The 18,438-nt window shown below is 40.8% G+C and overlaps 1 protein-coding gene across 3 annotated transcripts in view; it reads right to left on the bottom strand.

Annotated features, from left to right (window-relative positions):
• LOC101827079 (zona pellucida sperm-binding protein 3 receptor-like) overlaps positions 1–15,902 on the bottom strand; it is a 47,854-nt gene extending 31,952 nt beyond the window's left edge. For 2 of the 3 annotated variants that reach the window (XM_040739136.1, XM_040739138.1), the window contains exons 1-3: positions 6,761–6,878; positions 5,502–5,681; positions 2,581–2,680 (exon numbers count right to left, since the gene is read on the bottom strand). In XM_040739136.1, the coding sequence (XP_040595070.1) occupies positions 2,581–2,680; positions 5,502–5,681; positions 6,761–6,854 (374 nt within the window). In that variant the 5' untranslated portion in view covers positions 6,855–6,878. Of the gene's footprint in view, positions 1–2,580; positions 2,681–5,501; positions 5,682–6,760; positions 6,879–15,816 lie in introns of those variants that run through there. The other variant, XM_040739137.1, reaches the window with a different exon arrangement.
• Between the last annotated feature and the right edge of the window lie 2,536 nt (positions 15,903–18,438).

The following is an 18,438-nucleotide window of genomic DNA, read 5'->3' as shown; positions in this document are numbered from 1 at the left end:
AGAATTCTTAACTGACACCAAAACAATGTTTCATGGGAGAAACACTGCTGAACTGGATCATACCAAAATTAAAATTCTTTTCTTTGTAAGAGATTTTGTGAAGAGGATGAAAAAGAAATTGCAGTCTGGAAGGAAACTTCACATTTTACATATTCAGTGAAGGACTGGAATCTAGAGTATGAAAAGAATTCTAAGGATAAAGGGAAAACATCACCTAATCCCATTGGAAAATGGGAGAGACAGAAGGGATTGGAACTTTGAGAAATAGACATTTGTAGGGAGAGATCTTAGGTACCCATAGCGCTGACCACGGGGAATAAAAAGAGCTAGGGGGAGGAGACACTTTCTCTTTGGGTTCCGGTTTCAGCCTGGAAAGCAGCATGTGGACCTTTGGTTCTCTCCTTTCTTGGATTCTCATGTGATTTCTTCCTCAATAAAATATCATAGGATATCCCTATTTTGTGTATCTTAATATTTCCGCATTATCTGGTGTCAGCAAGTAAGATTAACCATCCTCTCGGTCCTCTGCTTCCCTCCCTGGCCTGGTGGCAGCCACCAGTCCAGACTGGCCTCGAACTCATGATCCTCCTGCCTCTGCCTCCTTCAGCAAATCTATGGCATTTAAATGGTTTAGGGTTTTTCATGATAGTGAGACAGAATATCTCCTGGCAGCACCAATTACGTCTGAGTGGAAGATGGGCATTGAAGAAACTCGCTATGGAGTTTGCTTTCAACATGGAAAGATTACCCATTTGGGCAAGAAACTGCTCTTGCCTGGACTGTTTGGCTGTTGCTGTATAAACTGGACATGCAGGATCCACAGGAAAGTGACTGCTGAACTTGGACAGTCCTACAGGGTTCCTGCTTTATGAAAGAGCCTGCCAGACATTCTGCAGGATGCAGAAAAATGACTGACAAACTGCCAATGCAGGCAGGCAGTTTAAAATTTCCTGCTTTGCTGAGAAGTCTGCCAGACACACTGTGGCCTATGGACTGAAGATGGATGTCCCAACGTTACAGAGGAACTTTGAATGACTGTCCAGGTAGCGCGATGTCCTCGTCAGTTTTAGGGTTTATATACTATCCTTTTGTGGTCTTTGGTGAAATTGAAGACAGATAACTACATATAAGACTTTAAACTCACACAGATAGGATAAATGATAAAATACTTTCTTTAAATCTTACTAAATGTTAATAGACTAAATATTGTAACTATGGTTCTTTATTTTATTTATTTATTTATTTTTTATTTTTTGGTTTTTCGAGAAAGGATTTCTCTGTATTGTTTGGAGGCTGTCCTGGAACTCACTCTGTAGACCAGGCTGGCCTTGAACTCACAGAGATCCACCTGCCTCTGTCTCCAGAGTGCTGGGATTAAAGGCATGCGCCACCTATGCCTGGCTATAACTATGGTTCTTACTTCATAACTGTTCTATTATATATAATTTGACTATGTTAAAGCTAAAACATTTCTTTTTCTTTAGATAGAAAAGAGGAGATGATGGGGGAAATCCTTCTGTGTATTTGTAAATAAAGCACTGTTGGCAATAAGGAAGTAAGATAAGTGGGACTAGGAGTTGAGGAGGATTCTGGGAAATGTAGTGAAGAAGGATGGTCGCCATGTGATCTTCCTCATCAGGAGGGTGTCCTTGGAAAGATAAGACCTTACAAAAATATATATTAGTAAGTATGGGTCAATAATTAAGTCAGAACTAGCCAATGAGAAACAATAGCAAATGGCCAACAGCTTCATAATTAATACAGTGTCTCGTGTATTATTTGGGGGCTAAAGTGGCAACGGGACCCAGGCAGCTGGCAGGAAAACTATACATTACAGACATTAGTTTGCATTATAAAAATTTTAACAGTGTATGAAGAGCCACTTGTCAGACTTTATCAAAATATCAGTGTGTCTTTTATGTAGATACAGTGGTTCTCAACCTTTCTAAAGCTGCAACCTTTAATACAGTTCTTCATGTTGTGGTGGCTCCCAACCATAAAATTATTGTCTTTGATACTTCATAACTTTAAATTTGCTATGTTTATGAATCAGTGTAAATATCTGTACTTTCTGGTGGCCTTAGACAATCCCTGTGAAAGGGTCATTCAACCCCAAAAAGGTCCCAACCCATGGTGAGAACCACTGGTGTAGAACAACCATCCCATTGTTGGAACTGTAAACTTTAGAAATATCTATATACATATCTAGAAAATAGTGAATTTGAGAATAGTATGCAATGAGATTAGAAATGCACAGATGTCTGTTTTCAGAGAGTATTGAATAAATTGTAATAAGGACTGATACAAACTGAAAAAAATTCATCTGCTATAGTATGGTTATGGAATATCCACCAAAGGCTCCGGTGTTGAAGGTGTGGTCCCAAGCAGGTACTCACTAGAAGAGTAAACATTTAGAATCTAGTGGGAGTATGTAGGTCCGTGGTGCCAGACCCTTGAAGGATAAATGGGACTGTGTTGAATCAAGAACTTTCTAGACACTTACAGAGTTTTTATTGTTAACTCCTTATAAAATTAATTAAAAGAAAAGTCTTGCTTCCAACTCGATTCATTCTTACTTACCCCTTTGCGCAGCTGAATTCTATGGTTGACCCTAAGAAGAGATCCGTTGTAATTTCTACTTTCCCATTGACCAACTCACCCGGGTTTCTGCATCGTCTCTCTGGAGGAAAATTAAGCTGATGGTTAGTGGTTTTAAACACTCACAAGCTATAAAATCAAGGGAAAGGGAGTACTTAGTGTTGGAAGTCAGTGTTGAATTTTGTCATAGAACTAGAACAGGATGATGAAGTGACTTAGCTATACCACTCCTAGGTGTACACCTTTTCTATCTTACTGCAGAGATACCTGCACAACCACACTCATTGTCGTTCTATTCGCAGTAAGTAGCAAGGAAACAGAATCAACCTAGATGTCCATCAACTGCTGGAGGATAATGAAAGTGTGGGCCATATACACCAAGGAATATTAATCAGCTGTGGAGAAAAACGAAGTCATGAAACTTGCAGTTAAATGAATGGAACTGGAAAAAATCATGCAGACTGAAGTCACCCAAAACAAACAATGCATGTCTTCTCTCAAAAGGCGTATGCAAGCTTCAAATCTTCTGTGTTTTTTAGTCTAAGGACATGTGGAAGCAGGAAACTAGAAACAAGCCACTGGGGGATGCATTTATGGAGGATGTTAGGATATAGTTGAGAAAAGAAAGGAGTAATAAGGATAGAAAGGTTCAAGTAGCTAGTGAGTGAGAGAAGTGGGGAGGGGAGGGGGGAGGGTTAACCAAAATGAAGTGTACATGGCAAAGTTATATGGTAAACTATGATCTTGCAACCCGAGTAAAAAGATATACTAAAAGGAAATAGTGTAACACATGTGCTAGGAAAGATCAGGTATGCTGGGAGCCAAAGGTTTAAGTGGGAATGGTGACAAGTGGGTGGGGGGAAGGAGGATAAGGGAGAAGACTTACAAAACCCCACTAGTTTATAGCAAACATAAATTTAAAAGGAGCTTAAACAGAATTACCCCAAGTGGGTGGAGGGAGAGTGCTGCTCCGGGAACAGACGGGTTACTAAGTGAACATCTCAAAGCCAGGCTCAGTGAACCTTCCTGGGAGTTATTGGTCAGAAAATCCCCAGAGGCACCCAAACAATATAGGCTATTGTCATTGCTCTTGGTTTCCCACCAAAACCACAGTAGATAGAACCCTATTGCAGAAGATACCACATTCATTGGCTACAGGACATAAAAGAAATCAATCTAAAACAAACAAACAAAAATAGTAAACTTCCTCCCTGCTAGCTAGCTTTCCTGATGCTAGAATGTGCTATACAGGTTACTGGGAGAGAAAAGACATTGATGGTCTTACTCAGCACTGGACCCTGCATGTTGCAGTACTAGCCTTTGCAGTAGGCAAGATTTGCCCATTGTTACAATAACAGCCTGACTGTTGTGGTGTAGCCTGGATAAAGTGGATCTGAGACCTGCTCCCCAGAAGAAAATTCATTCCTGGTGCTGTAAACTTGGTCAAAGGTCCATGACTGGGGATATAGGGGGGTTATAGGCCCTAGAATAAAACCTACTATTGTTCTTTGGTGAAATGGTCATGTTGTCAAATGGCTTTCAAAATATTTATGTTTATACCCATAAACCTGGACTACCCTCAGCCTTGGTCATAGAAGCAGAGGGTAGTGGTTAGTACAGAGACTCCTAACTGTTGAAAGTGCTGATAGTAAGTCAATGTGAGTGCTCGGTGACAGGTGAGTCATTCACAGCAACCCACAACCGCACCCTTTAAGGCTTAGAGACATTAGGAAAGAACCGGCAAAAAGCATGGCAGAGCCGAGGACAGAGAAGAGAGCTGAGAGGTGCCGTCCTCTGGATGTGACAGCTGCTGCTCACATGAAATAGCGGCTGTGGCTACCTGCACAAGACGGAGCCAATTAAAAAGTTCCAGGATGGAGTTGGGGAGGGCTTCTCTATGCTCTACCCAGGCTGAGGCTATTGATGGCTACTGAGGAAAGGAGAATCCTTTTCCTTTAGGTGGTACTCATTGGTAAGTTCTCAACCACCAGTCCACAGCTCACACACATACAGACAATTGGACTCCGTAGTTTATGCAAAAGAAAAAATGACATGAAGCTGAGAGAGAAAGCTGCTGGAGGGGGGAGGGAGCTCTAGGGAGAGACTTGGGTGGATGTGATCAAGATACAGTGTATCCATGTACAAAACTTAATAAGATAAATGTAAATGGCCACTTAAATCAATTCAACTGTTTACAGATAGTGCTGATGGTATATTCTAGTGCTGATTTCTTTTCCTGACTCATTGGATTGTTATTTTGAGGAAAAACAAAAATAAATACACTGCCAACTTTTATGAAACACTTTAAAAAGAGAAAAAACTATACTCGGTTTCATTTGATTAAGTAAACCACAATGTACTCTAAAATTTAACACATTGGTGGGCTTATACCTGAATCCATACTTAAAATGCTTAGCCTTGTTCACAGACAGAAGAAAATAGCTTTTTAAATCCTCAGTGTTTTAAAAATAGGATATGGTACACTCCCAACTTCCTTTTTCCAAATAACATAGTTAATGTTAATCTTTAAAAGTATTTATTTCAATCATTTCAGCCAGTGTATGTGAGCGTATGTGTGTGTGCGCGTGTATGTGTGTGTGAGCGTGTGTGTGAGCATATGTGTGCCAAGTACACACAACAATGCAGGTGGAGGCTCAGAGAAGGCATCAGAGTCCTAGGATCTTGAGTCTCAGCCATTAACCAGACGCCAGGCTTGTTACAAGGGTGCTAGAATCCAAGCCCAGTCCCTTCAACTGCTGTGCCATTTCTCCAGCCCCAGGCAATGTTAACTTTTAATACCATTTCGTTCAAACGTTTTCTTTAGACTTGAGGAAGTTATTACATTTCTATGAGCAGTTTCTGAGAAGAGGAAAGTACAGCTGAGAATGCAGGTTGATACTCACTGGCACAAAAGATACTATAGATCCACGAGCCATTTTCATCACAAGTAAGATGGCTCGAATTGACTTTCTTGAAGCCGTGATGGCAGTTGTATTTCAGAACAGTTCCAGTAGCGAAGGTTGTCTCATACAACTGGTTGATTGGAGAAGCAAACGGTAAACTGGGCGGAGGGCCGCAATCACCTGTGCATCAAATTACAAGGAACACCACAGGCTGTATCTTGAGAGACAGAAACTCAGCATTTGAGCAGTAACGTTTACAAAGAAAGGAGGACTGTGTTTCTTTTTCATCATGACCCTCACTACCCCAAATCTCAATGACCACAATAGATGATCACTGACATGTGCTTTCTGACAATAGTAACGATGATTTTGCAAAAGGCATAGAAATTTCCCACTCTTTCCTGTGCAGTAAAACAGGTCATCTTCATTTATTTTCTCATTGTGTACATCTACCTGCTCAAAATATAGTCATCTATGTCATGCCAAATAATGTCTTCCTGACTTTACATAAACATATTTCAATATGCAAGATCAGCTATCTCAGAAAACAAGGATGGGAGGAAGTGTTCATTTATGCTCTCTTGGAGCTTTTGAATTTGTATGAATTGTCTGCTTTAAAAATGCTTCTAAGAATTATAAAAATGTGGAGACTACATTAAACCTTTGGAGAAAAATCCTTTCTTATATATAAATGTGTTTATTATGTATACAGGGTTCTGTCTGCATGTATGCCTGCAGACCAGAAGAGGGCACCAGATCTCATTATAGATGGTTGTGAGCCACCTTGTGGCTTCTGGGAATTGAACTCAAGACCACTGGAAGAAGCCAGTACTCTTAACCACTGAGCCATCTCTCCAGCCCTGAGGAGGAAAAAAACCTTAAGCCTACTCCCATAGTAAGAATTATTAAATAAAATAGTAAATACCTTTCACATGGCCCAGTGGAATTATCTGTATCTATTCTACATAAATATCCACTTAAAAATGGGGTATTTTCATGGTCACACTGTTAGATTAACATATATTTATTTCTGGTCATAGTTGCTTTGAATTTAGATTATTTGTAGATCGAAAAAATATCAAAAGCACCTATGAAACTCTTTTGTCGGGAGTATAGCAAATATTCCTGAGTGCCAGGACATGTAATGTACCGTACAATGTAAAAAAAGAAAATGGATATCCACTAGATATTGCTTGAGGCAGGTATGTGACGGACTCATGGTGTGGTGACATCTGGCTTATCACCCCCCCATTACTTACCAAGAACAGGAGCCATCAGAATGGTGGCCAGGGTCATTTGGAACAGAGTTGAGTGAGAGGTTTTCCACAGCTCAAGATAGGACCAGGCTGTCATTATCTCTTTTCTGTGGAGGACGGAGCTCTTGGTGAGCGCATGTGAAGTTCTTGGAGAGTACATGATCTGATGTTTCTACATGTTTCAATATGTTTCTACCAGGAAAACTCAAAATAATAATATAGGAACTATCTTCGAAGGGATTATAACTGAGTGTATAAGAAAACACACTAAATACAAATATTTACAACACACAGCAGCTTCTATTGGGCATAATACTCCAGGAACTTACTCAGAAGATCAGCTAATTCTAAGTGGGGAGATAAAAATGGGGCTTCCGGGAGTGACTTCCTATGTGTGGTAAGTATTGCTCTCAAAGACAAAGTGGTAGGTACTGAATACTTTATATTAAAAATGAAAATCAAGTATAGGCATAGCAGTGAGAAATAAGGGTCATCTCTTGGACACTGTAGTCATCTTTTTAGTTAGAAGGTAAGAATTTTAATAGGAAGGTGTTAGTTAAAGATAGAGAGAGACAAAGTAGACTGGGTTATCAGTACCAAGATTAGCAGTTTAGCCTCAGTGAATGGACAAACGTTTCTGTTGTTTATGAGTGACACAATTACTGCACTTTCCTAAGATCATGATGGCATGTGTTTACAAAATAAAGAGAGAGAAGTGACAGGGAAGCTTATTTAAAACATGTGTACACCGAGCATTGACACATCCAGTTTAATAAAACAAGAACTACCTAATATACAAGCAAGGTTAAGCCTCACATAATGCTAGTGGGTGGTTTAATACTATTCTCCCTAATAGGTATCTACACAATGAACTGCGAAGAAACATCAGAGTTAAATGGCATTGTAGATAACAGGGATTTAACAGGCATCTACAAAATATTCCACTACCAGCCAGAGGATATACATTATTCTCAGCAGCCCATAAAATATTTTCTAACATAGAACATGCTTTAGGTCAGAAAATAAAGTTTAACATGTTCAAGAAAACAAATGATTTCTAATATGCCATCTTATCACAGTACAAAAAAAAGTTAAATCTCAATAGCATGAGAAATACAGAAAATAAATGGACATGGAAATCAACCAATATAATAGCAAACGGTGAATGGCTCATCGAATAAATCAGGGTAGCAATGACAAATTCCTAGAATCAAATTAAAATGAGAACACAGTGTACCTGTATCTGTGGGATACAAAAAAATAACAAGAAGGAAATTTATGTCTAAAATCAACTACACAAAAACCAGAGATTATCAATAAATAACTTGATGATGTGCACACACATATTAAAAAACGGAACACACCAAACCTCAAATTAAAAATGAAAAAATAATACAAGAGCAGAAGAAAATAGAAACAAAAAGCATATAAAGAATCAGTGACATGGAGATGGCCAGCTGGCTAGAGAGAGGAAGGAAAGAGACTGAAAGACACAAAGGGAAAGAAGGAAAGAACCCAAACTAATAGAATTAGAGATCAAAAAGGAAACATTACCAATGAAACTCAGAGGTTAATTGGACACACTGTGAAAACTTTAAAATACTGAAAAAGGGCCGGGTGTTGGTGGGGCACGCTTTTAATTCCAGCACTCGGGAGGCAGAGGTAGGTGGATCTCTGCGAATTTGAGACCAGCCCAGTCTTCAGAGCCAGTTCCAGAACAGGGTCCAGAGCCACAGAAAAACCATGTCTCAAAAAAACAAAACAAAAAATGAATAAATAAAATACTGAAAAAGACACTATAATATGCAAATATCTTACCTCTCATTGGCCAGCAGAATCAAAATTATGAAAATGGTAAATTAGCAATAAATTGGAAAATCTGCATTTCTAGACACATTGGACCTACTAAATCAAGAGAATGTAAATAATACAGACAGACGTTTAGCAATCAAAAAGAGTAAAACTCTAATAAACCGTCTCCCAAATGAAGAGCAGCATGCACCTGAATGATTTCTACCTTTATCCTTACAGAAGCAGCAGCACGAGAGCGTCTCAAACTAGAAATGGAATAAAACAGGAATGGAAAGGAAAATAGCAAATTCATTGTACAAATTCAGTCTTTCACTGATACCAAAAACAGAGAAGGAATTGTGGGGGCAGTGGGTAGAATGATAGATCAATCTCCCCGAAGAATGTGGATGAGAAAATTCTCAATAAAATGCCTAGAAACCCCAATTCAGTAACACATAGCAATGATAACTTATAATGGTCAACTTGTCTTTAGTTCAATGATGCAAGGGTGGTTCAGCGTACACAAACCAATAGATGTCAGTCAGAACACAGATTGGCAAGTACAGAAATCACACAACTGTCTCAAAGATGCAGGAATAAACACCTTTGACAACTCTAACCCACCTTCATCATAATAAAAGCCCCCCAAAAAACTGAGAACAAAAGGAATGCATCTCAACGTAGTAAAGGCTATATACAGCCAGCATATAGCCACATCTCACCCGGTAGGGAAAATCTGAGACCGTTCCCTGTAACCCTGGGCAAGGCCAGGGCATCTACTTTCTCCACTCATATTCATTAGAGCAGTGGAAGAAACAAGCAAAAATAATTCATTGCCAATGCAATAGGCTTAAAAAAAGAAATTCAAATAGTAAAAGGAGTCGTCTTACCCCTATTTGTAGATGAGATCAGCCTAGAAAAAAAGAGGCTTTAATACTCCACACAAAAACTCTAAGAACTGATAAGAAGCCCAGAAATGTAATAGGATACAGAAACAGCATACAGCATCCACACTTTCCAAATGCCAAAGGAAAGAAAGAAAATCAGGAAAGCAATCCATTCATAGCTGCTTCAAAAATACTTAGAAATAAACCTAACCATGGAGGCAAAAAGCTCTATAATGAGAACTTTAAAACAGTAGGGAAAAATGGAATAAATATTAGAAGATTGAAAGACTTTCTATATTTATGCGTCAGCAAAGTAGGAATCCCCATCAAAATTCCAAAGACGTTCTTCACAGAACAACGAAAAAAAGACTAAAATTCACATGGAAGTACAAAAGGCCCCACACAGTAAATAAGCAATTGAGCAAGAAGAGCAAGGCAAGGTGCATCATAGTATCCGATTTCAAATTACACAGAGAGTCACGGTAACAAAAACAGCAGGCACATTAAGGGAGTACAGAGTCAATACTCCATACATACATTCACCAGATTTTCAACAAAGGGACCAAAACCACACGCTGCAGAAGAGGCAACCTCTTCAACAGTGCTAGGAAAACCAGACATCCAAATGGTAGAGGAATAGAACCAGGTCCCCCTCTCTCGTGCTACATAAAAACCAACTCAAAATAAGAGATTTCCAAGATAGGAGACTGGCACTGCCAGAGGAAAGGCAAGGTAAGATGCCTCAAGATATGAACACAGACAAGGACTGCCTGAAAAGGACTCCAATGTCACAGGGAAGGATAACAAGAACTGACCAATGGGGTTGCATGAAATTGGCAACAAACAAAAGCCATCTCTATGCAGTAATGACCACAGCCAGCAGAGCTGAAGAGACAGAGGCAGGACAGGAAGAGCCTGCCAACCATACATCTAGTAGATTAGGACCCAGATTTTACCAAGAACTAAAACAGTCAAATACAACCCCCTACCAAGAAACAGGCTGACGGATAGACAACCGCCAAAAGATGAAGCAGCAATAACAGACAGGTATATGAAAACTTGCCTACCATCCTTAGCCATCAGGGAAATGCAATTTCAAACTACACGAAGATGCCATCCCATGCCAGCGGAAAGGCCATCAATAAGAAAACAAATAGCAGGGCTGGAGAGGTGGTTCAGTGGTTAAGAGCACTGGCTGCTCTTCCAGAGGTTCGATTCCCGGCAACCACTTGGTGGCTCACAACCATCTGTAAATCTGTAATGATAATGAGATTGGGTGCCCCCTTCTGGCATGCAGGCATCCATGCATACATAATACATAAATAAATCTTTAAAAAATACGAAAAAATAACAGCAGACGATGATAAGGATATGGGCAAAGGAAACCATTAGAGACAGCTGATGGCAACAAAAATCAACTCAGCTGCTATTGACGTAAGTATAGAGATTTCTAAAGAAAGCTAAAACTAGAGTTGCCATATGCAACTGTGACTGACTGTGACAGTCCTGGGGAGTGTCTGAAAGAGCGTATGTTGGCACGCCACAGACCTGCTTGCATGTGTTTATTGTGGCGCTGCTCACAATAACCGAGTGACAGGAAGGATGAGAAAGCATATTATATGTCCATAGTGGAGACTCATTAAGCCCCAAAGAATGAAACTATGTCCTTTCCAAGAAAATGGATGGAACAACTCAAGATCGTTACATCAAGGCAAGTACCATCCGTTTTCTCTCATATTATATCCTAACCTTTTGCTGTTGTTGTTGTTGTTGTTTTCGAGACAGGGTTTCTCTGTATTGTTTTGGAGGCTGTCCTGGAACTCGCTCTGTAGACCAGGCTGGCCTCGAACTCACAGAGATCCCCTGCCTCTGCCTCCTGAGTGCTGCGATTAAAGGCGTGCGCCACCACCGCCCAGCTATATCCTAACTTTTATATACAATTATATAGATAATACGGAAGCAAAAGGGAGAATGTTCGGGAAAAGTTAGGGGAGTAGTGGGAGGTCAGAGGAGAAAGCAGAAGCCAGATACAGGGTTTGAAAGTGTCGTTGTATATCCTGCATTTCAGTGAGTGTGTCCTTTTGAAGCTCATCATTGTATACAGCCAATATACATTAGGTCAGTGTCTCACCCAGGCATCGCTAGAGAAGCTTCCTCTTGCAGTCTGTGGACACTAATACAGAGACCCACAGCTGGACAATGTGCAGAGTGAGAGACCTTGAAACAGTCCTCCCCTCGGGACACTATGGAAGAGGAGGGTGATGGTAGGGGGTGGGGGACACCAAGGAAACCATCTTCTAGATACAGCAGGACTGATGTATACACGGTCTAACTCATGCACAGAGCTGCCCAAGACCAAGCCAGACAGGGACAGAGACCCAGAGCTGAGGGGGGGAAGTAGATACCATCTTCTTCCCCTAACCGGAAGCCACCTCCAATGAAGTCTCACTGAGTGTATAAACTACACTTAAGGGAGGCCACAGGTCCAGGAGAAGATGGCAACAAATGGACTCAATATTGTTTTTGTAGATTTTTTTATTTGTCACATATTGCTTTGTTTGAGCATTTTTAAAAAAAATCTAGCTGGCCTTTTGCTTGTGTATCATGGTATCTGATTTTGTGTTTATATCAGTTTGGGTGTATGTGTATGTGTTTTGGAGGCCTTTCCTTTCTTTTTTAAAATTCAGATTTGTTTGTCTGTTTTCTAAAGAGAGAGAGAAAGAAAACATGAAATTGGATGGGAGGAGAAGTAGGGAAGAGATGGAGGAGGGAATTGTGATTAAATTCCATGAAAAATGGATAACTAAAAACAGCAGAAGAGCTGGCAGTGTGCTCAGAAGGTAAAAGTGCTACCAAGCCCCTGACCTGGGTTTGATTCTCTGAACCCATAGGGCAGACTGAGAGAACTGACCGCCACAAGCTTTCCTCTGACCTCCATATGTGCGTACCGAGACACATGCTCCCCCCAGGCGCACACAGAAGCAATAACTCGATATGTACATTTTAAAAGACAATATTTCATCATTCCCTCACTAGGGAAGCTAAAGTATGAGAAGCACAGTCTGAGGCTGCCTGGTTACCTGATGAGAGCTTTCCCCTGTTGTAAAGGTAGGCACAGTTGGAAGAAACTGACCTCTGTGAGGAGGCATGGAATGGAGGCTGTGAGAGCAGGGTGAAGCTCTCTGCATGGCTCGCGGCAGCTGATTTAAGTCCTGATGGAGATGGCTGCCAGGCACATTGGCTTAGTGGGAAAGAAGCCATTTCACACCCTTCGTTTGCCACGGCCTCACCCTGAGGCCACGGCCAGAGGGCTGGCATCACAGAGGGCACTGGACCCCGGGAGGCTTTCTCTTTCCTTTATAAAGTTAGAATGTTGGTTGTGTATACCTTTTAGAGTTGTTGAGAGAATTTAACACTAACACCCTCTGGAAAGGAGTTGGCATAATGCTTACAACATGGAAATATGTTTTTTTTATGTTAGGAAATAGTTTTGGAAGATAGTCACAAAATTGAGCTTAGACTATTACTCTGCTAAAACCAGAACCCTGAGAAATCAAAACACCATTGTAATGATTTAAAATACAATAATGGTGGTTGCATCACCACCAGAACACTTTAATTATGTGTGCTCCAGTGCAAAGAAACACCCAATAATAGCATTGATCTGGTGTCCAGCGGCCTCTGTAAGAGCCAGTTTAATTGCAGAGCAGATAGACAGGGATAGTCTTCTCCCTCACCTTCCTAGGAGAAATTCACTCATCCCTGTAACCTTGTCTGCCATATGTAAATTACTCACAGACCAATGGATTCTATTGGTAATAATATTCGGTCATATTCCTTCTCTCATGTGACTACCGAGGATAGCTGTGTCTTTTTTTCAGTATGTATGTATATAATTAATTAATTAATCTCTACCAAATGTTCATCAGTGCCTCATTACTTTTCTTTTCTTTTTTTTTTTGGTTTTTACGAGACAGGGTTTCTCTGTATTGTTTTGGAGGCTGTCGGTCCAACCTGGCCTCGAACTCACAGAGATCCGCCTGCCTCTGCCTCCCGAGTGCTGGGATTAAAGGCGTGTGCCACCACCACCCGGCGCCTCATTACTTTTCATGGCTGAGTAATACCATTGCATTTGGTCACTGTCCTGTATTTTGTTCTACTTCAACGATGGACATGTGGGTTGTTGATGAATTAGAGAAGCCCCTGGGTGTCTCATTGTCCCACTGAGAACTGTTAGTATAAATTAAGAGTGCATTTACCATATCTAACCTGCTATCTCTGTTTACTTTCCCTGTTGCTATGATAACATACCCTAACAACACCAGTGTAAGTGAGAAATGGTTTATTTTAGCTCACAGTTTGAGAGTACAGTCCATCAGGAGGGAAGTGCTGGCAGTAAGAGTTTAGGGAAAGGACCAAGTGGTGTCAATACTTAGGAAGGAGAGCAATGAACTCTTATTCACTGCCAACTCTCTCCTTTCTATCTAGTACATGACCCTAGCCCAAAAAGTTCTCACCTGAATTAACCTAGTCTACATCATCTCTTTCAGGCATGGGCAGAGGCTAGTCTAATCTACATAATCCCTGAAAGGTATGACCAGAGGCTAGACTAATCTAGATAACCTCCCCCCCCCAGGCATATTCAGAGGCTAGACTAATCTAGATAATCCTTGGAAGGCATGACCAAGAGGCTAGTCTAATCTAGGTAGCCCCTAATGGGTGATACATCAGTATTAACCCTCATACCCACCCAACAGCATGCCTTAGCCTAATCCACATTAAACATATTCAGAACACTAAGACCAAACCATATAATACAAAGACTATGTTGTAATAAAGTATACACAAACGGGGCATTTTGTGGACATTACAGAATAGAAACCATAAAACACAACATCCCAGAACCCCACTGGTCATTACAGACTATAAGTCATTTCTCTTCCCACTTTCTTGTTTGACTGGGAGCTGCAGGTTCCCATCTGCTCAGCGTTGCCAGAGCACATTGCACTGAGTACATTGCTAGCCCAGGAAAACACCAAACTTCAAACTCTAAGTATGGTTTTTGTAGCATACATATCTGATAACAATAAGATCGAAACCTTATAGGAAAACATGTCAAACAATGCTGCCATGAACTCATATGTACATTTTTCTGTGTGGCCTATTTTCAGTTTTTTTCTAGAGTGTCTATAGCTAGGCAAGAGACTCCTGAATCGGACAGCAATGCTGTCAACATCCTTAGCAATAGCAAACTCATTTCCAAAGTTCCTGCATCATTTTACAGTCGCACCCGTAACTCATGAAGATTCTAATTTTTGACATTTTCCCTCAAAGTTTGTGCTTACCATGATTTTTGTTTTTGCTTTTGCTTGTTTGAGATACAATAGCCCCATGCGAGCATGGGGTCTCACTGTGAGTTTGATTTAAATTTCTCTAATGACAAGTGATAATGAAGACTTCATGCACTTGTTTGCAGCTCGTGCAAGCCTGTCCTTTGGAGAAATGGGTATTCAAATAACTGTTTTTAATTCAACTCGCCACCTTTTGTTGATAACCTGTGAATGTTTTTTCTTTACTTATGAAGAAAAGCTATCCCTCTGATGTCCTGGCAGCCCAAACTAGCCTTAAATTTCCTGTCTTCTAGCCTCTTCTTCCCAAGTACTGGAATTACATGTGTCTGCCACCATGCCCAGCTTTCTATTTATCCTTGATACTATCTCTCTAATCACAAGAGGTTTTTACTAATATTATTATTATTATTTTAATGTAGTCCAACTTTTCTCTTTTTGTTGGTGCTCGTGATTTTAGTGTTGTATATAAGAAACTGCTGCCTAGCTGGAAAGAAAAGATTCACTCTTGTGTCTTCTCGTTGAAGTTTTATGCTCTGGCTTTTATGTTTAGGTTGAAGGTCTTTTATTTTTAAAGGCAGGGGCACAGTGGAAAAGTGAGGATCAGGAGACACAGGGAAGACTAGTGTCTCTCTTGAGAGATGGCATAGAAGTGACAGGTGTTCTCTTATCAGTCTATTTACCTTCCGTCTCCAAGGTCTGTGGCCAGACGGAGCCTCTGAAGAGAGAAACCTGTCAGTGCAACCAGCTCCAGTCCCTCCTGTGCTGAGTGTATGTTCCTGTCCCTCTTTCCAGCCCTTTCACTTCAGGGGGTAGCCAATACCCATTGCCATTCCTACTCCCATTTACAGACTAGACAAACAAACCAACACATTTGTATTCAGAAGCAGAAAAACGGTACCGTACATTTCTCAGCTACTATGCAACTTATTCCCTTGTTAGGCGTTACTATTTCCCCAATTCCATACTCCTCAAAGCACTAAAACTCTAGCCTTTTCCCCAACATAGTCCATGTACTTGGTAAATGACTAACCTGCAGGTATCTGAATAAGACAGAGGAAGACTCTAGCGTTGCCTTGGTTTTTTTCCCCCTCAGAATGAAGTATCTCTGGTCATGGACATTCCTTGCCCCTCCCTGGAACAGAATTGTCATAACATTCTTTCCTTTCAGGCAAATGTTCTGCTCAAAATCTGAGGTTCCAGTACCATGGTTAGTGGTTGGCTGGTCAGGTGGGAATGAGTTCAAGTAGATATAGAGTCAGTCATTAGTCTTATAAACTATTAACTGCAGATTAAAACACTTCTTACTCTCAGCTAATCTTCAAATGTGATAAAATATACTAGTGTTTGATTTTTGTCTTGCCTGCCCATGAGAGGCAACTGGGAGGGTGGGTCTACTGATGTACCCACAAGGCAGCCTGCCAATAATGGTAGGCTCATAGATTGTGTAAGTTGGGACATAGTGGTTGCATCTGTGCTGAATGTGTTCAAGCTGTTGTACATTATCCCCTAGTCAATACCATACAAAAAGAATTTTCATAGTATTTACATCTTGACATCTTGTATATATAATAAGAAATATAGAAATGATAGAGAATACACAAGAGGATGTATGACAGCACCCCATAAACACTGTTGGATTAAGAAAAAAACACTGTTCTTCAAAGGCAATAAGAGATCATTTATTCTGCAGCCAAATATTAGTGACCATGGCCCAGGAATATAGAATCAGGCTTCCCAAATTTCATGTTTCTGTGTGGTCATGGCTTCGTGAAGGTTTTATAGTAATAAAACCAAGTTTAAAAATCACAACTTTTTGAATGTATTGGTAGAAACTTCAGTGGGTTACTGAAAAGCAAGGCATCTCTGCTCGGGGGCTCCGATGCTGTTTGTGAACATTCCCGTCTCCTGGGTTGATGTAATCCAGTGACCTCTTAGGTTAATGTACCCCAAAAGGTTTCACATAGTAATTGCAGGCACATTAGGTAAAAGACAAAAGTGGGCAAGGAATAGCTACTAAAGGGGCTAAAGATATCCCTAAACTGTAACCAGGCTCTGGACCTGCAGTACCCCAAACTGTGCACAATCACTGCACTTCTCATTAGCCTTAGAATGTTTACTGTCTTTGGGGGGAATGTTCATCACGTGATCCATTAGTATCTAATGAAGTTGAACCAGATGACAACCTACTGTGGCACTGCAGAAAAGCTTTCTGTAGTGGGCAGCGAAGCCAGATTAACTGGGTATAGATGCTTTCCTGTCCTGCCATCCTCACTTTTCTGTTGAAGAATGAAAATTACACTCATTCTGCCAGCTCTAGCTCAGAGCATGCAAAACTCATTAGTTCTTACAATTAAAAGAACTGTCAACAATCCCTACATTAAATCAGATCTCCCAAGCAGTGATTCGGGCTGTGACTTCTAGTCTACAATATTGCAGAATAATAACTATTTTACCATGCCACTTAGCATTCACACATGCATACCCATGGGTGCAGGCTTTGTCTAGCAACACTCCAGATTTCAAAAATTTGATTGCAGTGTATAACAACACTTTACGAATCATTCTCTTTTGTGAAACATATAACTACATTAAAATTTATTTTTGAGGGGACTGGAGCCTTGGCTCAGCAGCTAAAAACCATTGGCTGCTTTTCCAGAGGACCTGGATTCAATTTTCAGCACCCACATGGTGGCTCACAACAGTCTGCAACTCCAGTCCCAAGGGATTCGATGCCTCCTTCTGACCTCCTCAGACACCAGGCATGAACATGGGTGCATAGACATATATGCACACAAAACTTTCACATACATGAAATAAATAAATAAATAAATAAAATGTTACAAACACCAGGACAATTAAAAGAACAGCAAAAAACAAAGTGTTTGGGGGGATATTGAATGTTTTAATGGCTTTGATCCCAAGCCATTCTTATTCATAACTCTTGCTATTATGCCACTTATTGGACTTGTCTACATGTAATTGATGTATTCAAGGTTATCTTGCTTGCTCTCCTAGAAGCTGTCTTCATTCTTGCCATTTTCCCAGAAAGAAAATCAAGCAGCAAAGAACTTTTTTTAAAATGTAGCTCAGGTTAGGCCACATGGCCAAGACGGCAACCTCCATAAGCACATTCCCATCTGCCTGCCTTTTTTTCTCCATGAGTGAGGCAGAAAGATGTGTGACCACCATATGTCCGAGAAATGAATGAGCGGCCAGTACCAGGGTACTAAACCCGAGAGACCCCTCGTGGGTCTGAGCAGTACAAAACCCGAAAACCTCTAACATCCATCGTGGGGGAAAAAACGAAAAACTCTTAGAGTATGCATTCCGAGCAGACGCTAACCCAGGCATGCCATTGCTAGCGGCTGGCATCTGTATGGAGAAGAAACACGGTACAAGAACAGCAGAGGGGTAGAAGCTGCATTCCGAGCAGACGCTAACCCAGGCCAGCTCACTGTGAGCCCGTGGCATCTGCATGGAGAAGAAACACAGTAGGTCAGCAGAGAGGTAGAAGCTTAGCAAAACAGTAACTCCTTTCATTTCCCTGCCCGCTGGCAGTGATCAGAAAGCTCCCACAAAATGTACTCCCAAGTTGAAGTGTATTTCCCGTGGGTGAGGCTGAAGATGGCTCAGTAGCATCTCAGAACTCGTC

Source organism: Mesocricetus auratus, unplaced genomic scaffold, assembly GCF_017639785.1.
Source record: "Mesocricetus auratus isolate SY011 unplaced genomic scaffold, BCM_Maur_2.0 Super-Scaffold_100676, whole genome shotgun sequence".
NCBI classification, from domain to species: Eukaryota; Metazoa; Chordata; class Mammalia; order Rodentia; family Cricetidae; genus Mesocricetus; species Mesocricetus auratus.
This window is presented reverse-complemented; position numbering and strand designations above follow the sequence as displayed.